The 24,027-nt window shown below is 43.3% G+C and overlaps 1 protein-coding gene across 7 annotated transcripts in view; it reads left to right on the top strand.

Moving 5' to 3' along the window:
* TBC1D8 (TBC1 domain family member 8) overlaps positions 1-24,027 on the top strand; it is a 77,413-nt gene that overhangs the window by 13,834 nt on the left and 39,552 nt on the right. For 4 of the 7 annotated variants that reach the window (XR_003003132.1, XM_024743907.1, XM_024743910.1 and 1 more), the window contains exons 2-6: positions 8,160-8,279; positions 9,878-9,942; positions 11,115-11,233; positions 15,455-15,683; positions 18,077-18,317. Coding sequence is in view for 6 of the 7 variants with exons in the window: in XM_024743907.1 (XP_024599675.1) it covers positions 8,160-8,279; positions 9,878-9,942; positions 11,115-11,233; positions 15,455-15,683; positions 18,077-18,317 (774 nt within the window). In the remaining variant the exon portion in view is untranslated. Of the gene's footprint in view, positions 1-8,159; positions 8,280-9,877; positions 9,943-11,111; positions 11,234-15,454; positions 15,684-18,076; positions 18,318-24,027 lie in introns of those variants that run through there. The other 3 variants (XM_024743908.1, XM_024743911.1, XM_024743909.1) reach the window with 2 other exon arrangements.

Below are 24,027 nucleotides of genomic sequence, written 5' to 3'. Positions count from 1 at the left end.
TCTTTGACAAAAGAAACCATCTGGAGGGGATCTTAGCAAACATTCGGTTCCGTCCCTTCCATTTTAGAAGGTGAGAGAGTGACTAACGCAGCTGGGTTTCAGAACAGTGACTTTTTACTGATTGACTCCTTAGCCGTCAGTGGATGAAGGCAGAGCGTCAGAGTGGAAGCGTCCTGACTCACGTGGTGTCCAGAGCCCTTCTTCCCTGCTGTACTTGTGGGTCTGGATGTGTCCTCATCCTCAGGTCATGCTGACTTCCATGACTGAAACTGTCGCCGTCCCTCACTTCTCTGACATCTGCTAGAACCTTGCATGCTCGAGTGGCCCTGGGCTGGGGAGTGATCTGTATTTAAAAAATAAGAAGGAGGAGGGCTTCCCTGGTGGCGCAGTGGTTGAGAGTCCGCCTGCCGATGCAGGGGACGCGGGTTCGTGCCCCGGTCCGGGAAGATCCCACATGCCGCGGAGCGGCTGGGCCCGTGAGCCATGGCCGCTGAGCCGGCGCGTCCGGAGCCTGTGCTCCGCAAAGGGAGAGGCCACAGCAGTGAGAGGCCCACGTACTGCAAAAAAAAAAACAAAAACAAACTAAAAATAAGAAGGAAATTCAGGGAGTGTGAAATTCTGTGCCCCATGTTCTTATCCTGCTTTTACTTCTGACTTTACAACATGTTCACATAGGTGGAGGTTAATCATCCAGGTTTATGCCTTTTTAAAAAAATCGAAGTATAGTTGATTTACAGGGATTCGGGTGTACAGCAGAGTAATTCAGTTAATACATATATATATATATATTCTTTTTCAGATTCCTTTCCATTATAGGTTATTACAAGATATTGAATATAGTTCCCTGTGCTGTACAGTAGGTCCTTGTTGCTTATCTGTTTTATACATAGTAGTGTGTATCTACTAATCCCAAATTCCTAATTTACCTCCCCCCGCTTCCCCTTCTGGTAACTGTAAGTTTGTTTTCTATGTCTGTGAGTCTGTTTCTGTTTTGTAAATAAGTTCATTTGTATCAGTTTTTTAGATTCCACATATAAGTGTTAACATATGGTATTTGTCTTTCTCTGACTTACTTCACTTAGAATGATAATCTCTAGATCCACCCATGTTGATGCAAATGGCATCATTTCATTCTTTTTTATGGCTGAGTAGTATTCCATTATGTATATACACCGCATCTTCTTTATCCATTCATCTGTTGATGGATGCTTAGATTGTTTCCATGTCTTGGCTATCGTAAGTAGTGCTGCTATGAACATAGGGGTGCATGTATCTTTTTGGATTATGGTTTTCTCTGGATATATGCCCAGGAGTGGGATTGCTGGGTTGTATGGTAGTTCTTTTAGTTTTTTAAGGAACCTCCATACTGTTTTCCATAGTGGCTGCACCAATTTACATTTCCACCAACAATGTAGGACGGTTCCCTTTTTTCCACACTCTCTCCAGCATTATTATTTGTAGACTTTTTGATGATGTCCATTCTGACCAGTGTGAGGTGGTACCTCGTTGTAGTTTTCATTTGCATTTCTCTAATAGTTAGCAATGGTGAGCATCTTTTCACGTGCCTGTTGGCCTTCTGTATGTCTTCTTTGGAGAAATGTCTATTTAAGTATTCTGCCATGCCTTTTCCGTTAAGAACATTAGAAAATTTTTTTCACTATGAAGATTTTCAAACGTACCTCAAAGTAGTGAGGACGGTGTAATGAAATCCTCCTGGGTCCTTACGCAGGTACGTTAGGATCAAGGTTTTGCCCACCTTGCTTTATCTCTTACTCTCTGAGTCTTTTTTCCGCCACTAATGTATTTTAAAGCAAATCCTAGAAGTTGTGCTATTTCGCCCCTACATATTTTAGTGAACATCTCTGAATCCAGGGCCATTCTTTGTCACTGCAGTAGCATCATTAAGCTGCTAGAGGTAACCGGACTCCTTGCTGTCACTTGCACTTGGTACAGACGTGGGCTTCTGGCTGCTTCAAGATCCTTCATGGATCCGGTTGTTTTCATCCATGTTCAACCAGAAACACACCACTCATTTGATTGTGTGTGGCTTATGTCTTTTTTAGTCAAGAAAGTCTCCATCCTTCCACTCCCACCCTACTGTTTTCCCCCAAGTCATTGACTTGGTGAAGAAACCGGGTCAGTTTTTATGCAGAATGTCCCGCTGGTACACTTGTCTGTTTCCTTCCTCAAGGTACCATCACACCCATTACTTGGTTCCTCATATTTCCTGAAAACTGGACAGTAATGACAAAGGTTCAGTTGAATCCAGGTGTGTAAAGAAGAATACTGAACAGGTGGTTGGCCTATATCCTGCCTGGGGGTCATGTATCCTCTGGTGTCTGACTCTTAGTGATGCTTATATTAGTTGATAAGCTCAAGTGACAGCTTCCATTGCATTCTCCCCCTGTCAACCTTTCATCTAATGGTTTTACCCATTTCGATATTGCCTGAATAATTTTTCTCTACATACTGCAAAGTGGTGATTTTCTAATTTGATAAGTACTTTCACAGCTGTCACCTTGAGCTTGTCTGTAAAGAACTTTACCTTATCACCTAGGGCTGTCTGCTCACCCTGAGAACATTTAGGAAAGGGAGGGAGAGAATGCTCGCTTTTGCCTTTTAGTTGCCTGTGGTTTGTGTAAGTAGTTGGTGCCCTGGTTGTCTGCAGTGGTGACAAGTGAGTTATTTTTGGTCCTGTTTCAGTTTTCTTTTCTCTTTTCCTTCCTCCCTCCCTTTTGAGTATCATTTCAAAGTCCCTGTTCCCCACTCCCAACACTTTATTATGAAAATTTCCAAACATGCAGAGAAGTTGAAAGGATTGTACAGTGAACACTCTAAGCCCGGGGTGTTTATACGTTCACTGTGTTTCAGTTAATTGCTGTCCTTTTCGATACTCAGATCATGCCACCTTCTGCCTACAAGAACCCCTTCCTCTGCCTTCTGTGACTTTCGTCTCACTCTCATTCATCTTTGAGTGATTCCTTGCTCTCGGCCAATAAGATGTTAAGTGTTTATCTTGTACACTTCCTGCCTCCTATCTGGAATCAGCCATTCCTCCAAGTAGCCCTGGTTCCTTTGTGTGGGTCATGGTATTTAGGGACCACAGTCTGGGGTGTGGGGTTGCTCATTGTTACTGGGCTGTCATTGCCTCTAAGGCTCTTCCAATAGGTATGAGCTAAGAAGTGTGTGAAAGAAAAGAAAAAAGAGGTATGAAAAAGAAAAATAAATCATGAGTTCATACTTAGCTTTCTAATTCGGCTGTAAAACTACGTAGTTATAATTTAACTTTGATATTATATATGTTTATCTCCTCTTATTCACTGACAATCTTGGTTTCTAACAATATTCACGTAATTGTTCTCTATTGTACATGCATGCAAACATATTGTCTCTAAATAATATCAATACTGCTATTAAGAGTAAGAGTAGTGGACTTCCCTGGTGGTCCAGTGGTTAACACTCTGTGCTTCCAATGCAGGGGGGGCTTGGGTTTGATCCCTGGTTGGGGAACTAAGGTCCCCCATGATGTGTGGTGCAGCCAAAAGATTAAAGAAAAACATGATATAAAAAAAGAATGAGTAGTGAAAGAGAGTAAAGTTTTTGCAGCTCTATTTGGCCTTAGAATATATTTAACTACGGAGGTATAGTCAAAACACTGTTTAAAACAGTTATTTTCTCTTGGTAATTATTTTAATAACCTAATAAAGTTAATTTTTAATTGTTAGGGATATTTTTTCCCTTATTGATTTGACTCAAAAAATACAAAACACTTTCATGATTAATCAAATTTATAAAATCTATAAAAACAAAATATTTGTAGAGAAGCCATCCTTCCCCCCCACGCCCACTTTCTTTTTCACAAAGGTCACATATATTCTGCTCTATGCCTTGCCTTTTTTATGTATCAGCATATCCTGGAAATCATTCCACATCAGAGAGGAGAGATATTCATCCTCCTCCTTTTTTTCTTTCTCCCGCTCTTTCGTTTTCTTTCTTTGATTGCCTAGAAGTACCATAGTTTATTTAACCTATTCTCTACTGATGGGTATTTCTGTTGTTTTCAGACTTTACCATGACAAAAATGCCCCAATGAATAACCTGGTAGATTCCTAGAAGTGGGATTGTTGCATCAAAGTGTTAATTAGATATTATTAAATTCCCTTCTCTCCATTGGCATGGTATTATTTTTTTAAATTCCAATCAGCAATGGATGAAAATGCCTGTTTTCTCAGACTTGTCATCAGATCTATTGTCAAATTTTTGGAATTTTGCCAACCTGATAGGTGAGACATGGTGTATTTCCATAGTTTTAATTTGCATTCCATTTGTTTTGAGGAAGTTGAACATCTTTCATGTTTAAGGACCATCTTCAGAAACTCTTTATTCCTATCATTTGCCTAGTTTTTTATTGGGTGCTTCTTTTTTCTCCTCAACTTTTAGGTGCTGTCTGTATATTAGGAATTTTAGCCCTTTATTTGAGGTGTGAAATTACAAAATCTTTCCCCGGTTTGTCATGTAGTGGGATTTAGCATGCCTTTCTTTTATACTTTGTGATTTTGAGTTATGGTTGGAAGGTTTTCTCATTCCTGAGTTACTCAGGAATCCACTCATGTTTTCTTCAATTACTTGTAAATTAATTTTCTTTCAGTACTTTAAAACTGTTGTTCCATGTCTTCTGGCTTGCATCGTTTCTGATAGGAAGTCTACTATCATTCTTATCTTTGTTCCACTGTAAATATTGTGTTTTTTTCCTTCTTTATCACTGGTTTTCACTAGTTTGCTTATGGTGTGATTTCCTGTCATTTTCTTTAAAGGTTTTTCCACTTGGTGTTCGTTGAGAATCTTGAATCTGTGGGTTTATAGTGTTCATCAGACTTGAAAACAATTTCAACCATTATTTCTTCAAAAAAGTTTTTCTGTTCTCGCTTTGGTAGCACATATACTTAAACAACATTTTTTTCCTGCTCTCTGGTTCCCCTACCCCGCTTTTCCTGGGACCTCAGTTACACAGATTTCAAGCTGCTTGTTATTGTCCCGCAGTTCACTGATGCTCTGTCCTTTCTGTTTTGTTCATCCTGTTTCTTCTGTTTTTCATTTTAGAGTTTTTCTCGCTATCAAGTGCCCTTTTCTCTGCAATGTCCAATTTCCTTTTAATCGTATCAGTATATTTTTGATTTCAGACACTGTTTTTCATCCCTAAAAGTTTGATTTGGAATTTTTTTAATGTCTTCCATTTAGCTCCTCACCATCCTCTTGCTTTCCTCCACTTTTTGAACACATGGAGTGTATTTATAACAGCTGTTGTATGTCTTTGTCTTTTAATCTGCTTCATATCTGATTCTGTTTCTATTGATTGATTTTTGTTTTGTTTACGTAGGTCAAACTTTCCTACATCTCTGCTACCATCCCTGCTTCTATTTCTGAGAAGTGTTTCTAATGGCACTAGAACAAGGACATTTTAATGACTATTTCAATTATAAATTAAAAATCTATTTTACTTTCAGTGTCAAGGAAGTTGAGTTTGTTTTTCACTTATCGCAAATAATTTTAGGGACTCATTCTAATTTGAAGGCAAAAAAGGATAAATTATGTAAAAAGAAAGGTTTAGAATTTATTTTCTTAAGCTATATAGTGAGAAGTATACACAGGTTTAAAAAAAAAGCATGATGATGTGATGTTGATATTCAACTTTTACATGTTCCTGTAAAGATACTGCTTCAGACAATATAGATTAGATGTTAGAGTATCCACTTGAAGAATGCGAGATTTCGGAAAATTAAAGCTTTGGTCCAACCCTTTCCCCTGTCATTTGTAATTTTTACTAGATTCTTTGCCTCAGTGTTTCTCTGTGTAGGATGAGTATTGAGTGGAATTTAGGAATGACACTGCCTTGACTGTTAAACTTTTAATTAGTCCTTTTGTGGTCTGTGTGGCTTTTAGTCCAGGCATTTAGACAGAAGCCTTTTAGTGTTTGGACAGTAGAGAAACGTTGACTATTGCAAAGGAACAGATCTGAAGGATGCACACGCAATGCCCATGTCATTGTAAAGTAGGATCTAGGTATCTGGAGAAGATACTTAATTCAATTGGATATTTACTATGCAGAAAGAAACAGTTGCTTTTTAAAACTGAAGCTGGGATCAAGTTATGTATGACTGTTTTCCGTGCAGAAGCTGTAAGTATAGACAATGAGATGCTTGTTTTATTTCCTGAAAATACCTCTGGGGCAAACCTAAGATAATAAATACTGTGTGTGAGTTTCAAAGTGACTCAGCTGTTGGGAGCTGCCCCCCGCCCCACCCTACTCCCCAGGCTCCAGTCTCCACCGTGAGTTACAGAAAGAGCCAGAAGAACAGGCCTCAAGGTAGGCTCTTGTCTGCGCTTCAGATTTCTCACCTAGGAGGTGGAAATAACAATACCTATCTTGTGACACGTTTCATGAAGATGAACAAGGTTAAGTGTACAACATACCTAACAAGATGCCTGGCTTCAGAAAATGTCCTGTGCCTGCACCTCTGGCAGTCCTTTCTTAGACCATCAAGTTGGTTATTTATAAATCCAGCAGTGTGGTTTGTCTTGTGGTCATAACTGATGTTTCTAATACTGTATTTTAGTCTTGCATTGCCATTTACAAATTTGATTGTTGACTTCTTGTGTGGGTAATGTGTAAGATCCACTGAACTTGAATTTTCTTAGAAAAGAGAGAAGTCTTTTTCAGCAAAAATTAGGGGCCTTAATGAAACAAAGTACCGATGTAATTTTGCTAATTGGACTTCTGTTACAATCCACAGTAAGCCTATACATTTTGGTTTTAGAAAGCTGTATTAACCTGCTAGGGCTGCCTTAACAAAATACAGCAGACTAGATGGCTTAAAGAACAGAAATTTATTTTCTCACAGTTCTGGAGTCTGGAAGTCTAAGGTCAAGGTGCCAGCAGGGTTGGTTTCTCCTGAGGCCTCTCTCCTTGGTGTGCAGACGGCTGCCCTCTTGCTGGGTCCTCACATGATGCATCCCTGGTGTTTCTTCCTCTTCTTACAGGGACACCAGTCCTATAACGATCCCTGCCCCATGACCTAATTTAACCTTAGTTACTTCCTTAGAGGCCCTAACCTTCAAATATGGTCACATTGGGGGTTAGGGCTTCATCATATGAGTTTGGGGGGACCCAACTCAGGCCATAACAGTTCTCCTCCATCTTGGCTTTGGAACACCCACAGCAGAAGCAGTGGGAATATTGCTGTAGTGTTGAGTCGATGTGTAGCCTTTTTATCATTCTGTCCCTTCAATGGATGACAAATTCTCACTTTCTTATTCTCTCCTCTTTACATTTTTCACCACTTATATGTCTGTAATGTGGCTTTCAAACATTTTGACCGTGACCCACAGACAGAAATGTATTTACGAGTGTGTGCATAACTAACGAATATTTCATGAGTCAGTCATTGCCCTTACAAAGTGGCATGTATTTTCTAAATATTTCATTTTTTAAAAAACAGCTGTTTTCTGGTGGGCTGCTTCATGTAGCTGAGAAACATGGCTGCCATGTGGGTTCAGAGCTTCAGTGTGTCATATATGTTACGTGACTTTCCTTTCTAGTCCTTTGAGTCATTGGTGTGCAGTCGGCTTGCACTGATTTACGGTATTTTTGAAGCCCATCATAAGACTTCCCTGCAGAGGAAATTATAGTTCGGAAAATTTCCCTGCCATTTGGCAACTTTCGTAGGAAGTAGAAGACAGGCGAGTGGGAAAGTTCCATCACGGTGATTGTCTTTGCTGGGAGAGGCACACAGCCGTGTCAGATTCAGGACAGGGCGACGGGTTTCATTACAACCTCCCGTAACTGCGGCTCAGTGATCGATTTTACTCGTGTGTTGATTTTCTCTCTCAAGGTGTGAGCTTTTGTTCTAGAATGGTTTTCCCCTATTTTAAGGCTTCTCCCCAGGAGGTAGAAGAATTTCTTAAAGGATAAAAGTCAAGTTTTTGGATGATGTGACCTCAGGTCTTAATTCCACATGATATACTGTGGTGGGGCTTGGTTGGAATTTTATTCACAGCGTCTGTAGTTAGCAGGTGGAGAAGACACACGTGGTTTCACAGCTACCTGTTGGCCCTATGAGCTTAGGAACAGGATCAATGAAAAGCTGTCTCATGTCATCCAGGAAGACGCCCTCAGGAAAATGTGATGGCGGGGAGAGTGCGTGCTCTACGTGCAAGCACAAAGTAGCTTTTTTAGTGTCAAGCCCTAGGAACTACTGGACTGAACTACTGGACTGGATTATGTAAGTGTTACTTGAAAATTAAAATGCAGCTTCTATGGGAGGACCCCAGGGCACTTCAAGGTCATAGAGAATGAGCTCACACCCTGGTTTGCCTTTTACTCGTTACAAGTGACCTTGGAGATGTATCTGAGGCCCCCTTCCTCACTCAGCCTTCATTTCACATCAGTGAGACCACGCCTGGGACAGAAAGGTCACAGAGTGAGTCCTGTCCCCTCTCTGTTCCTCCTCAGTCCTCCAGGTCTTTTTTTTTTGGGTAAATTAGGAAGTATATGAAAACATATAGCAAAAGATTGAAGGCCAGTACGGATATTCTTTTTTCCACGTATTCCTTGCCCTTTTTTTAAAAAAAAAATTCTGACCAGTTGGTTTTATTATGATGCATAATAAAGGATAACGATCTATGGATGGGGGAGGATAAATTAGGAGTTTGGGATTAACATATACACACTACTATATATAAAATAGATAATCAACAAGGACCTACTGTACAGCACAGGGAACTCTACTAAATACTCTGCATAACCTATATGAGAAAAGAATCTGAAAAAGAATGGATATATGTATATGTATAACTGAATCCCTTTGCTGTATACCTGAAACTAACACAACATTGTAAATCAACTATACTCCAATATAAAATAAAAGTTAAATTAAAAAAAAAAAGATCTAGAGAGAGGAAACCTTAAAGTGCCAGAGAAGAGCAGAGAGCTGCCCACCCCAAGGAGCCTGTGCAAATTTATTGGCTTCAGTGGCCCAGAGACTCTCTCCTGAGATGAATTGTGTGATGTGCTGTCCCTCCACCCACCCTGCAAAGAAACCATTGCTGACCAACGAGATTTAGGGAGTGTCCTGGTGACTGACACTTATATAGCTGCCACCCGAGGACACTGAACGTGCAAGGAGAACTAAGCCAGAGGCAGGTAAATTAGATGCCCACCTCAGCCACATCAGTGCTGAATGTGAGGAGCAGACAGTGTGGGTCCTCAGTTCAGGGGGACATTGTTTGGAAACTTCAAGAGAGCCCTGCTGTGGAGCCTGGAAACTTGTGGTGTGAGGCTGTTGTTTCAAAATGATCTCTCCCTCCCATAAGAGGGGTAGGGAGCCTGAAGGGCCAGGGGCTTCCTGAGACTGCAGGGGCCTCCTAGGTGGATGGGAAGTAGATAGAGTTCGTGGCCACTTACCCCAAGTGGGTTGCCTCTTGGGTTTATGATCCCAAAAGAGCAAGACGGGAGGTAGGACTCTTGGAGAGCTGGGTAGGGTCACTGGTTGTTATGGACTGAATGGTGTCCCCCTCAACTCCCCAAATTCAAATGTTGAAGCCCTCACCCCCAATGTGGTGGTATTTGGAGGTGGGACCTTTGGGAGGTGATTAGGTTCAGATGAGATAATGAGGGTGGGGCCACCCTGATGGGATTAGTGCCCTTATCAGAAGGACGAGAAGTCTGCTCTAGTGATGACCAAAGGACATTGCTTTGGCAATGCCATGCCTAAAAATGGGAGAATACAGGGAAATAAATACCATTGGTTTAAACTCTCATTTTTCCTTATGAGGAAAAATGAGAGTTCTCTTAGATACTTCTTTTTACTCCTTCCCAAAGTGCCCATCAGAACAATAGTCCAGTACGGATGTTCTCCATACTCACCCCAAATCCACAGGTCCAAGGTGAGTTCTCTGGCATTTCTATGTGGGGGGTATTTATAAGGTCCTCACATACATTCACACTCTGGGGAGAGCAATGCTGCAGGTAACAGAGAGAGAGAGAAAGCTCAGAGGTAGCATAATGCATGTCTGGCTTCTCTGTAAGTGGTACATGACTCTGTTGGTCGTTATGCCTCTCATGTTGGCTAGATTATTCTGCACTGTTGCTTGTCTGCCAGCCCTTTGAGGTTAGAGTATCTTCGGCTTCCCACTTGGGAAACCCGGCCCTCCTAGCCGGGCATTCACCTATTTCCACACTAGACATACCTGATGTACACATGCTTCTTCTTGTGCAGGACCGTGCTTGCTTCAAGTCATGGACTTGATCAAACCTCTGTCACACCACTTGGAGCTGGCACAGTCCCCGTGCCAAGGTGCCCACGTCCAGTGGGGAGGTCTAGGAGGAAATAATGACAACTAAGATGTCTAAGCTTTTTGGTAACAATGTTGCTTAATGCTTCACTAATAGGTTGGTTGTGTTTTTAGTTGCCTTTGAAAGAAATTAACTTACTAGGTACTATTTAATGTTTCTGTGGTTTTGTTTTAACGTGTACAATAAAACCTCTTTTTATATCTGTTTTAAGGGATTTTTAAATAAAAGATATGAAGTACAGATTGATAAACCTGGAAATGTCCTAGTGGCAATGCCCTTGGGCCACTGGCAGAGCCATCTCAAGAGGTCTTCTCTCTGTGAACTTGGGCTGAGGTCCCTTTTGAGGGACCCTCATTCTTACGGGGTAAATTCTGTGAGAATGTTCAGAATTGGTCACCCTGGGGCTTGTTTCCCCTGGAATGGCTGTATGATTATAGATGTTTGTCACTTGAGTGGAGGTGGTCAGAATTCCACGCGTTAGTGAGACTGGCAGGACGCCCACAGAGAGGTCCCGGGGATGACTCGTCTGGTTGGCTGGCCCATCCGTGTGGCAGAGGGATGGGTGTTCCCAAACCCCAATGCTGCGGTGACTGGGACCAGGGTCCCGGTGGAGGGTGCCTGCCTTGTCAGCCAGCAAGTTGGGATGTGAGAAGCCGGAATGTTTTAATAACATAAATGCAGGACTCGTATTTGGAAAGTGAGTTCATATTCTAAGAATTGCTTTTGTCTCTTAATCTCTGTGTCTTTTTCTGTTCTAACCCAGGTGCCACGTTAGAGGAAATAAACCAGCACTGGGACTGGCTGGAGCAAAATCTCCTCCACACCTTGTCCGTCTTTGATAATAAAGATGACATTGCCAGTTTTGTCAAAGGGAAGGTGAAGGTAGGTCCCTGGACTGTGATGTTTCTCCCCGTTTCCCCATCTTTCTTATCACGTCCTTACAACCTTCTAGACACTACAGCATTTTTAATCATATTCTTTTCCCTTAACAGTGTTCTCCATGATAATTGAACTTCTTGGCTTAATACGTAAAGCAAAATGAGTTTGACTTGCCGTCAGTCAAATTTTGCAGAGTCAGTCTGACAAAATTCACCCGAAAAAAAAAAAAAAAAACCCAACAAAAGCCTCATTCTCAGGCCTGAGGTTTCGTTACCCTTTATAGAAGTGAAGGTCCTTTTTTATCTCAGGGAAAAAAAAAAATGCTAAGGTTCGTGTTTTTGCACAGCAACCATGTTATTTGACCCCCGAAGCTAGTTACTCCCAACTTTTTTTGCAGCTGTGACACCTTGTCTGTCTTTTATTTTGTTGGACCTAGCACTTGCCTCCTTCTGAAAGTGGATATTTTTTCTTAAAATATGTTAAGTGAAGAATTAAAACCAAATACGTTTTGAGAAAAGAGAGGACTATTTGGGGAGGTCTCTACATACCTGCTGTGAGCTATGTCTTATGTTAACAGGTCTCACTGCAAAAGCATGATTGGTAACCGGTGCTTTAAAAACCCTCTCCGTGTTGTTCATCGTTGCTTGTTTCTTCTTTATTTCTTCTAGGTCCTTGTTAAATGTTTCTTGCATTTTGTCCATTCTATTTCCAAGATTTTGGATCATCCTTACTATCATTATTCTGAATTCTTTTTCAGGTAGACTGCCCAGAAACTAACACACCATTGTAAAGCAATTATACCCCAATAAAGATGTTAAAAAAAATAATAAAATAAAATGAAATGTCATGTTTTATCAAAAAAAAACAAAACCCCTCTCAGGCAGGGAGAGACGGTTTCTCATTTTAAATTTAACTGTCTTACTAAACACTTTGACACATGAGCCTGTAATACAGTTTTCATCCCTTAGGGTAAAACATCCTAGAGTGTTGTTTTTTCTTCCCAAAAGTGTGCCTTTCCAGCACCCCATGTGCTTTGGCTTTTAGTAAAGGGTCTTAGAGTGAATTCTCGAATTTGAAAGGACAAAACAAGAGCACCTTTTTCATTTGGGGATTGGGATCAGGTAGAAGACCAGTCTTCTGAGGCCAGGTGGAATGACAGTGTTGTCTGGTGGGGATTAGCAGGTGGGCGTAAGCCCTGGCGGGTCTTGTCCGTCTCGTGTGTTACCACCACAGCCCGGTCCAACTTGGTTCCTTGGGTCAGGCTGCACTGGGGCTTAGCAACAGAAATACCCAGTTCACAGTTATTTTTCACATTGACCCCCTTTTCTTGGTCTCGCATGGGTTGTGGCGGTTCTTTGATTTAGGTGTTTCTCCTCTTAGTTGGGAGCGAGGAAATGCATTTCTGCCGCAGTGGCTTTTAGAAAGCTTCTGTAGGGGAGGGAAAAACTTTTCCTTTACCCTCTTAGGTTCTGTGCCAGGGGCCTGGAAATTAAACTGACAGAAGACAGATTAATGAGAAAAACAGAGTTTATCAGCCTCTGCGGCCCACAGACAGGTAGGAGAAACTCTGTGATGAGTAACTCAAAGGGGTGCTTAGGACTTGGGGCTTGGGCAGCATCGTAACGAAGAGCAGTGCATTTGTAGAGAAGTGAGGAGTCAAAGGAACGGGAGTGCGGCCTTTTAGGGCAGCAAACTGCCGGACACTGGATACTGGAGTGAGACTGACTGCTCCAGTCAGGTTCATCCTGTAGGCTCCTGCTGGTGCCTCTGGAGTTGGTCAGAGTCCAGAGTTGTCTCTGGTGATTCAGAGTCTGAGAGCTGCTTTCTTCTTTCTGGCACAGGATGGGGAGACACCTTTAGAAGTGGGGATTTGTGTCCTGTTTTTAGGTAAATAGTGGGGGAGGGCAGAGAGCTTTTTTGGCATCTGCTGTTTGTCAAGTGTCTTTAGCTCAAAATAATTCTTATGCCAGAGTGGCATATTATGGGGTGGCATATTCTGATCCCTTAACACTTCATAGTGAACATGCCTTTTATTTCCCAGGGAGGCTGCTGGCCTGGAGCAGGGGCTGGGGATTGAGGGGTCTGGCTGGTCGGAGGCTGGTCGAGCCTTTGGGGCCACCATGTGGTGTTGGTTCTCCCTTTGCCCTGGGCAGATTTGAAGGATCTGGGAATTGGGGCTTTCCTGCTCAAAACCTGACCATCGACTGCTCTATGGAGGGTTTTTGTTTTGTGGTACGCGGGCCTCTCACTGTTGTGGCCTCTCCCGTTGCGGAGCACAGGCTCCGGACACGCAGGCTCAGCGGCCATGGCTCACGAGCCCAGCCGCTCCGCGGCATGTGGGATCTTCCCAGACCGGGGCACGAAACCGCGTCCCCTGCATCGGCAGGTGGACTCTCAACCACTGCGCCAGCAGGAAAGGAATCCCTCTGCTTTGAGCTGTGCTGTAACCAGACCCAGCAGACAAGGAAGCCAGCAGTCTGTGTGGCCGCCCTTGTCTGGAGCCGTGACTGTTTGCTGTAGAGGCTTCTTAAAAAATGCCCTTCAGGGACTTCCCTGGCGGTCCAGTGGTTAAGACTGCGTGCTTCCAATGCAGGGGGTGCGAGTTAGATCCATGATTGGGGAACTCAGATCCCACATGCTGTGTGGTGCAGTGAAAAAATGAGATAAAAATTAAAAAGAAAAAATCCCCTTCACGTTTCAAGGTGCAGAGCATTTATTATATGTTAGACACACTTTAAAAAAAATACCTCTCTTAAAAAACATTTATATTTTATAATGTTAAATAAAATTTGGAAAAGAAAGAAAAGCATAATGAGGGAAATGCAAATCACTTGAAATTTCAGATTGACTTTTAAAGTAATTTTAAATTACATTTTTATTTTAATGGTAATGCCCAGGATATTTTCTAAAACTGCTTGTGCAATGCAGATTGGGTAGCAGTTCCCCCAAAAGTGGCCTTATCTTATTAGCCTTTTGTGAAACCACCCATACAAGAATAGAAAGGAAGGAAGGTGCTAATAAAAATAAATAAAAAGATAGAATTACAGTGTGTTTTAAAAGTCGAGTAGCATATGTAAGGCCTGAGGTCGGGGAGTTCTTGAACAGAAGAAATGTACAGTGAGCTCTCAGGAATGGGAATCAGAATTCTGATACTGTCAGTGTGCTGTCACCCTTAGGATCAGGCCACAGCTTACATTCTAGGCACGTCTACCCCCTCGCCCCAGATTTAGAGAGGATCCTCACTATTGTTTGTCATCAACAAAACAATTGTAGATTCAGATTCTTCTTTCCCATCTTGCCTCCCCGTATACCGAGGTGCTTTGGAGATATTGACAACCTCAGGAACCTCAGCCACCCTGCCCCTTTTCTACCTTAGAAGACTAGAGGTGATATAGTGGTGGTGGAATGTATCAGGTGTCACACAAGCAAGCATAATTGGCTTTACACCCAATTTTTGAACCCAATGAGGAAGACATTCGTGAGTTGTTTTTTTTTAAAGACCAATACTTATTTATTTATATACTTATTTTTATTGAAGTATAGTTGATTTAGAACGTTGTGTTAATTTCTGCTGTACGGCAAAATGATTCAGTTATATATACATTTTTTAAAAATATTCTTTTCCATTATGGTGTATCACGGCTATTGAACATATAGGTCCCTGTGCTCTACAGTAGGACCTTGTTGTTTATCCATCCTATATGTAATGGTTTGCATCTGCTAACCCCAAACTCCCACTCCATCCCTCTCCCACCCTCCTCCCCCTTGCCATCCCCCAGTCTGTTCTCTACGTCCATGATTCTGTTTCTGTTTCGTAGATGGGTTCATTTCTGTAAAAAGACCAACTTTTAAACTCCAGCTTGGGTGGTTCTTCAGGGTTGATGCATTGAGTTCACACACCCGGGACAGTCACTTGACTCTCTCTGACTCGTGTCTCTGGAGGCAGGAGCAGGGAGAGATTATAAAATAGTAACACGTTTGAGAACTGGAGCTTGGGAGTCAGAGATTTCCAAAGCCTGATGGCTGGAGAGCGGCCAAGAGAGAGACTGGTGCTGAGGTTCCCCCCCCAACTTGCTTTCTCCCCACGGGGACGTGTTTCTGGGGGGTGCACGGGGTCCTCATCCACCCTGTGGGTCTGTCTGAGCGGGGCCGGCTCCCTGGCTGCGCATGCGCGGTTGTCCTTGCCCTTCTCCTGACCCAGGGACCCTTCTCTCTGTGCGTCAGGCTCTGATCGCCGAGGAGGCAAGCAGCAGGCTGGCCGAACAGGAGGAGGAGCCTGAGAAGTTCCGAGAGGCCCTGGTGAAGTTCGAGGCCAGGTTCAACTTCCCGGAGGCCGAGAAGCTGGTCACCTATTACTCGTGCTGCTGCTGGAAGGGCAGGGTGCCCCGTCAAGGCTGGCTCTATCTCAGCATCAACCACCTCTGCTTCTATTCCTTCTTCCTGGGCAAGGAGCGTAAGTGAGGGGCGATTGGGTCCCTCCCCGGTGGACCTGGCCCCTGGGATGCTTAGCGCTGGTCCCGAGACCACTCGTTACGTGACTAGTTAGACGACAAAAGATTTAAATAAGTGGTTGAGACATAACAGGTCACACACGATTAATTTCCAAATGCCCTCTGCAGTCAATCATATTGTATTACATACACGACGACCACGAAGCAGGTTTGATTTTCTTTTTAAAATTTTTATTGGAGTCTAGTTGATTTACAATGTTGTGCTAGTTTCTGCTCTACAGCAAAGTGAATCAGTTCTACATATACACATATACCCTCCTTTTTAGATTCTTTTCCCATAGAGGTCATTGCAGAGCATTGAGTAGAGTTCCCTGTGCTATACAGTAGGTCCTTATTAGTTATCCATTTTATATATTGGAGTGTGTACATGTCAGTCCCAATCTAAGGAGGTTTGGTTTTGCGGGAGTTCATTTCTTGTCCTGCCTTAAGGATCCTTTCTGTGTAGCTCCCTTCATGCAAAAACCGTATGGAAGGGTTTTTGCTACTGTATTATCTATTACTTTGAAAACAGTGTTGTAACTGATGGCCCAGGAGTTCTAAAGGAATGGGACAGGTTGTGCTTCTGAATCCAGGGGGGCCATTTAGAGAATTGCTAGGCCTGAAGGTTATGACTGCTCCTGGGAGACTAGCAGTTGTTCCTAGAAGGGGGTTCCTCACGTGGGACCCCCTGAGATCCAGGCAGGGATTCACTTCTCAATCATTTTTCCACCCACTGTCATCGTTCTGGGCAATGGGATTCCAGGCTGAAAAAGGGAAGCCACAGGGTCAATTGTATATTGAAACATTCAAAGTCATTACCATTGAAACTTGTTCCCGTAACAAATTTCGTTTCAAGGGCCCACGCAGGGTGGTATATGTGCTGTATCTATATTTATATATTTAAGTATATATTTTTTTCTGCCTGCGTTTGTTTATATTTCACGTGGAACCAGTGTGCAGGGCTCCTCTTGCACTCTGCTATGGCCAGCGTCCTGCACATGGTCACGCCTTGTCTTTCCCTATGCCACCAGCCTGGGCTCAGACACCCCAGTACATGCCCCCTGTGTGCACAGCCTTCCTCACCCTTGGGATGTGCTCTTACCTAACTCTTGCCATCCTTGCTCTTCTGCTTTCTGAAATGCTTCTCAAAATGAACACCTTGTCTCTCCCGGCCTTCCCCATTCTTAGGCCCATTTGGGAACTCTCGTTCATCCTTTAAAATTCAGTTCACATTTTTTCACCTCCAGGGAGCCTTCCCTGGTCCCCTTGTAATTTGTCCTCTATTTGAATCTGTTTTGGGTCCTGTCAGGTCCCTGGTTGCTTCTTTGTTTACATGTCTGTTATTCCTATTTGAACGCGCTTCTTAAGTGCAGGGCTCTTCACAAAGTAGATGCTTAAGAGAGAAAGCTGATAGCTTAGATGGAGTGTGTCAGTGCCTGTGAAAAGAACTATATAAAAGCAACTAGAGTAGCTGAAGAAGCTTATTCTCATGCCTAATGTAGAAAAGTGGACTTTTAAATGATTAAAGCACTGAAACCATTATTGCAAAATAAATGGAGAGACATGATAGAAATAAAAACAGTTCATCGTTCCCATTTTCACTTGAAAAGGAAAATGAGTTATTTTCTGATATTTATCAGTCACTGTCACTAAACCTGATTTTGTTAAGTTGATAAAACTTGGAAAAAAGAAATGATTCCTAACATTTGATAACATTTATCATTTTGACTTGTTACGTATGTCCCTCCCCATCTGCTCTGCATCAGCCCGCTAGCCTAATTACCAGTGCACTGGAAACACTTCCGAGAACAGAATGCTCGTTTATAAACTGTGCAGTTAGTACCATAGTACTTCAGTAAAAACTACTTGTGCTCTGTTTTCGAAGATTTGAGCAGCTGTCACTTGAGATAATCTAAATGTTAGGCCTGTGCCTCTAAACCAGATCACGAACCCTCTTTTGACCTCTGTTTTTCATAGCTTATGCCATGAATGCTGCTACTGAAACCAGAATTTATGTGGATCAAGAAACATCTGTGTAGTTTGCAAATACTGAAGTTTAACTATTTGGGGGAAAGTTTTCACATTGTTAACTTGGTATGGCAGAATGATGTCCCTTGTATGTGTGCGGTAGCCAGCAACTTGGGAAGTTTTACTTAAATCTTTAAGATAATTGTTAGAACATGGGTTGGGTTCTAACGAACAGCTGTGAAGCAGTTCCTGTGTTTCCTCTTTCCTGCTCTGGTTTGAAAGCTATTTGCATTTCAGCTGCAGGAAAAGCTTTGCACTGTTGCTGGTGCATTCAAGTTTGGGTTACATTTGAGGGTAAAATCTGTATTTGCCCGTTTTTCTTTTCTAGTTAAACTTGTAGTCCCTTGGGTTGACATCCAGAAGTTGGAGAGGACATCCAACGTCTTTCTGACAGATACCATCCGCATCACCACACAGAATAAGGAGCGGGACTTCTCCATGTTTCTGAACCTAGATGAGGTGTTCAAGATCATGGAGCAGCTGGCTGACGTGACACTCCGAAGGCTGCTGGATAATGAGGGCTTTGACCTGGACCCAGGTCTGCAGGAGCCCAGCCAGATCACCAAGAGGTAGGAACCTCCATACACAGGTGTTCCTAACCTCACAGGGGACCACAGCCCATGTGCCACCTTCATGGACATGTGTTTTGTTTTTTTTTTTGTTTTTATAAGTATATTTTTGTTTTGTTTTGTTTTTGCGGTACGCGGGCCTCTCACTGTTGTGGCCTCTCCCGTTGCGGAGCACAGGCTCCGGACGCGCAGGCTCAGCGGCCATGGCTCATGGGCCCAGCCGCTCCGCGGCATGTGGGATCTTCTCGGACCGGGGCACGAATCCGTGTCCCCTGCATCGGCAGGCGGACTCTCAACCACTGCGCCACCAGGGAAGCCCTATAAGTATATTTTTAAAACATATTTATTTATTTTGGCTGCGCTGGTCTTAGCTGTGGCATGTGGGATCTTTAGTTGAGGCATACGGACTTTTAAGTTAAGGCGTGCAAACTCTTAGTTGTGGCATGCATGTGGGATCTAGTTCCCCAACCAGGGATCGAACCCAGGCCCCCTGCATTGGGAGCGTGGAGTCTTACCCACTGGACCACCAGGGAAGTTCCGGACATGTGCTTTGTTAACCTCATTGTATTAGTTTGAAATTTCCCTCGTGGCGTCATCCAGATTTTCCTATGTCGTTAATCATGGCAGAGAGATAATAATTGGCAATGATGGTTATTCATTTCCTTTATGCAGTAGGCTTTGATTCCTGGATCCAATTTCCCCTTTTTTTTCCAGAAAGTATTTCAAAATTGATTTTCATTTAAAAAAAAAAAAAACCTTCCAGGAAATTCCCTGGGGGTCCAGTGGTTAGGACTCCACACTTTCACTGCCATGGCCCTGGGTTTGATCCCTAGTCGGGGAACGAAGGTCCCACAAGCCGCGCAGTGTGGCCAAGCAAACCCAAACTTTCAGAAAATACAATACAGGTAGCCTCATGATAGCATTCTATTCAGCATGGGGCTTTATTAGTGCACATTAAGAAATGTTGTTTTTTCATATCACATTACGTTGTAGAAGACGTTTTCAGGAGCACTGGATATATTTTTGGTACCAATTTGTCACAAGAAATGTGCCTTACTGATAGTAAGCCAGCATTCTTTGTTATTTGCCCCCAGTTGATACTGGTCATGGGGACTTATGAGGTCGTTGTTTGAATTATTTGCCAATTTAAAGCAGTTCGATTTTATTACCTAAAATTCAAACTGTGGTGTTTGAGCTTGACTGTGATTTCTGGCTTCGTGGTTCACACTGGGTGACTGCGGAGCTGATGCCTTTGTAAAAGTTCGCCTTTGTAAAAGTTCACCTTTGCATCCTTTGAAAAACACTTTATCCCTGAAGTGCTGCCCTGGCTGGATGTTTTTGATGTAGTTACGGAGTCACCACTGCTGTCTGCACACTGCTTGTCATTAAAAAACTTTTTTTTGGTGGTAAAGTACACATAACGTAAAATTTGCCATCTTAACCATTTTTATTTTTTAAAAACTTTTTTAATTGAATGAAAGATTCTTTAAATTCTATAGTGCTTTACAGTTTTCAAAAGCTTCACACACATGATTTCATATAATCCCACAATAACCCTTTTTTAAAATCCCTTACTTCTATATTGCCCCTCTCCCTATCCCTCTCCCCACTGGTAACCAGTAGTTTGTTCTCTGAGTCTGCTTCTTTTTTGTTTTATTCACTAGTTTCTTGTATGTTTTAGATTCCACATATAAGTGATATCATATGGTATTTGTCTTTCTCTGTCTGACTTAGCATAATGCCCTCCAAGCATCCTTCTTGCTGCAAATGGCAAAATTTCACTCTTTTATTTTCTATTTATTTAGTTTTTACATCTTTATTGGAGTATAATTGCTTTACAATGGTGTGTTAGTTTCTGCTTTATAACAAAGTGAATCAGCAATACATGTACATATATCCCCTCCCTCTTGCCTCTCCCTCCCCCCCTCCCCATGCCACCCTTCTAGGTGGTCACAAAGCACCGAGCTGATATCCCTGTGCTTTGAGGCTGCGTCCTACTAGCTATCTGTTTTTTTTTTTTCTTTTTTTTGTGGTAAGGGGGCCTCTCACTGCTGTGGCCTCTCCCGTTGCGGAGCACAGGCTCCGGATGCGCAGGCTCAGCGGCCATGGCTCCCAGGCCCAGCCGCTCGGCGGCATGTGGGATCTTCCCAGACCGGGGCACGAACCCGTGTTCCCTGCATCGGCAGGCGGACTCTCAACCACTGCGTCACCAGGGAAGCCCCTAGCTATCTGTTTTACATTTGGTAGTGTTTTTTTTTTCATATCCCCTCCCTCTGCGTCTCCCTCCCACCCTCCCTATCCCACACCTCTAGGTGGTCACAAAGCACTGAGCTGATCTCCCTGTGCTATGCAGCTGCTTCCCACTATCTGTTTTACATTTGGTAGTGTTTATATGTCCATGCCACTGTCTCACTTCATCCCAGCTTACCCTTCCCACTCCGTGTGTCCTCAGTCCCCTTCTCTACGTCTGCGTCTTTATTCCTGTTCTGCCCCTAGGTTCTTCAGTACCTTTTTCTTTTCTTTCTGTGGCTAAAACTTCCAAAACTATGTTGAATAAGAGTGGTGAGACTGGGCAACCTTGTGTTGTTCTTGATATTAGAGGAAATGGTTTCAGTTTTTCACCACTGAGAACGATGTTGGCTGTGGGTTTGTCACAGCCAACAGGTAGGTTCCCTCTATGCCTACTTTCTGGAGAGTCTTTATCATAAATGTGTGTTGAATTTTTGTTCAGGGTGATGGTGGCCTCGTAGAATGAGTTTGGGAGGGTTCCTTCGTCTGCTGTATTTTGGAGGAGTTTGAGAAGGATGGATGTTAGCTCTTTAAATATTTGATAGAATTTGCCTGTGAAGCCATCTGGTCCTGGGCATTTGTTTGTTGGAAGATTTTTCGTTTGATATTATGTGGGGCTGGGAGGTCTCTGGTGGTCCAGTGTCCTGAACTTGGCTCTCCCACCTCAGGAGCTCAGGCCTGACACCTGGCTGGAGCACAAAGACCGTGTCAGCCACACGGCTAGTTCACAAAACCGGGTGGTGGAATGGAGTGGACAGTCACAGTGGAAGGAGAAGGCACCCCCCAGGAGGAGGATGGTGCTGCAGGTTCCCCTGTTGTGACACACGCGCCCCTGGCACGTGGCCTGTGCCGTGTGGAGGGCGAGCTGAAATTTCACTCTTTTAAATGGCTGAGCAGTATTCCCTTGTATACATACACCACATCTTTAGCCACTCACCTGTTGATGGACACTCAGGTTGTTTCCGTATCTTGGAAATTGTAAATAACACTGCTATGAACATTGGGGTGCCCGTATCTTTTCGAATTAGTGTTTCTGTTTTTGTTTTTTTTTTTCAGATATATACCCAGGAGTGGAATTGCTAGGTCATATGGTCCTTCTGTTTTTAGTTTTTTGAGGAATCTCCATACTGTTTTCCATATTGGCTGCACTGATTTACATTCCCACTAACAGCGTAGGAGGGTAGGTGTGAGGGTTCCCTTTCCTCCACACCCTCTTCAGCATTTATCGTTTGTAGACTTTTTGATGATGGCCATTCTGACTGGTGTGAGGTGATATCTCCTTGTGGTTTTGATTTGCATTTTCCCAATGATTAGCAATCATTTTTAAGCCTACGGTTTGGTGGTATTAAGTACATACATTCATGTTGTTGTGTAACCATCAACACCATCCATCTTTAGAGCTCTTATGTTTCAAAACTGAAACTCTGTCTGCATTAACACTAACTCCCCACTGCTTCCCCAGCCTCCGGCACCCACCCTGCTCCTTTCTGTCTCTTTGAATCTGCCTCCTCTAGTGAAATCCTACAGTATTTGTCTTTTTTGTGACTGCCTTACTTTGCTTAACCTGATGTCCTCAAGGTTCTCCCATGCTGTAGATTGTCAGAATCTCCCTCCTTTTTAAGACTGAATAATACTCCAATGTATGTTTATACTGCATTTTGCTTACCTGTGTATCCATCAGTGGACACTGTGTTCCTTCTGCCTTTGGCTGTTGTGAATAATGGTGCTGTGAACATGGATGTGCAAATATCTCTTTGAGACTCTGCTTTCAGTTCTTTTGGTCACATGCCCAGAAGTAGAATTGCTGGATCATATGGTATTTCTAGTTTAAGGTTTTAGGAACCACTAGTCATTAAAACTTTTTTTTTTTTAATCATTCATCTATTTTACCATTCCTATTATTCCTTAAACATGTCTACTGCCTTCTCTGAACGTTTAGGGGAATGTGTGTCTTTCTAATTAGTGGTCTCTGAATGGCAGTGTCTAGGAGTTTTCATGCGTTCAGAAAGAATTCAAAGACCCTTCCTGCTGTGTGTGCATATTTTAAATCGATCATGTATACAAGTGGAGTTTGGGGTAAAACTCCACTGAATTTCACTTGGTTTTGCGTCATCTCTGTAATCTGAGAGTTCCTTTGTAGGGTGGGGCTGCTGCCCAGCACTCCTGTGAGCGGGGGCCCTGGGGCCAGCGCCGCCTTTGGCCTTACGACTCCCAGTGCCCAGCTCCTCCCTGTACCTCTGGCCCCAGGCTTCCCATCACTGTCTCTGGCTTCTCAGGGCCGGGAATGATCTCGGGTGCCCTTGGCCTGCAGTAGCTTGAAGCAGGCTTTCGGTTCCCAGCCAGAGATTGAAGTCAGGCCACGGCAGTGACAGCGCTGAATCCTAGCCACTAGACCAGTGGCCAGTGGCAAGGCCCTGGTCCTTCAGCTTTGCAGAAATGAATTCCCACAAAGAGACGGAAAGTAGTGAAACAAGTGAAGTGTTTATTAGGAGGAAAAAGGGTACATGTGGCTCGACACACGGGTGGGCCCAGAGAGAGAGTCTTGCCCCCGTGGTAGTTTGAATCGCTTTTATAGGGCGTTTCTTCCAGGTTTCCTTTGGCCAATCATCTTGCTTTGCTTGATTCTGAGTCCATATTTTGTTTATCTCAGGGTCCTCCCATCTGTGTGGGAGCCAAGAGTGGATTCTAGCAAAGAGGCCTCTGGGTGGGTTGACATCACTCCCTTTTTGACTTCCAAAGAGCCTTTCTGCACATGTGTAGTCGGGAAGGTCTCCTTGACTGTGAGAACGAGGAATGTGTGGTCTCTTGAACTCTTATCTGGGCAGGGCTCAGCTCTTCTCTTGATCCTGCTAGTTTGGAGTATCTGTCCACAGGGGGCAACTCCAGCTGCTCAGCCTGGGGCCCAGCTATTTCCTGCCTCAAGAAGACAACCCAGTACAAGGGAGCCACTCGTGCCCATATTTCTTCAACTACCTCTATATAGTTTGGTACCTCAGTGCTTTTAGTCCAGCTTACAAAGACCTGTTAAAGATGAAGAAACCCATCTCCATTGTATAGGCTGTTAAAAGGGCTCATGGAAACTACCAGTTAGAGCTTTGACTTCTTTCACCATGTTTGCACGTAGATGTGCAGGTGAGGGAATTGTAACCAGGTGGTTTTTGGAAGGGGAGGCCAGCTCGTAGCTGTTGTGTTCTGGTCAGTCCCCTGGGCTTTGGGATCTCAGGTGATTCTTCACAAATTTCCTGATGTTCTAGCACGGCTGTACTTCCAGATGTGGCATTTTTAATTTGGGATAGAAATGAGGAAAGGAGAGGAAAGTGGAAGGTCTGTAGCACTTAAGACCCTTTGGGAAAAATCATCCATTTTGGAAGAAAACTCAGCGGTGTTGGGACTCTTCCAGAAACAGGTGAATTCTACAAGG

The sequence above is a fragment of the Neophocaena asiaeorientalis genome, unplaced genomic scaffold (assembly GCF_003031525.2).
Source record: "Neophocaena asiaeorientalis asiaeorientalis breed wild unplaced genomic scaffold, Neophocaena_asiaeorientalis_V1.1 scaffold114, whole genome shotgun sequence".
Lineage (NCBI taxonomy): Eukaryota > Metazoa > Chordata > Mammalia > Artiodactyla > Phocoenidae > Neophocaena > Neophocaena asiaeorientalis.
The sequence above is the reverse complement of the archived record's forward strand: the minus strand, read 5'-3'. Positions and strand labels throughout refer to the sequence as shown.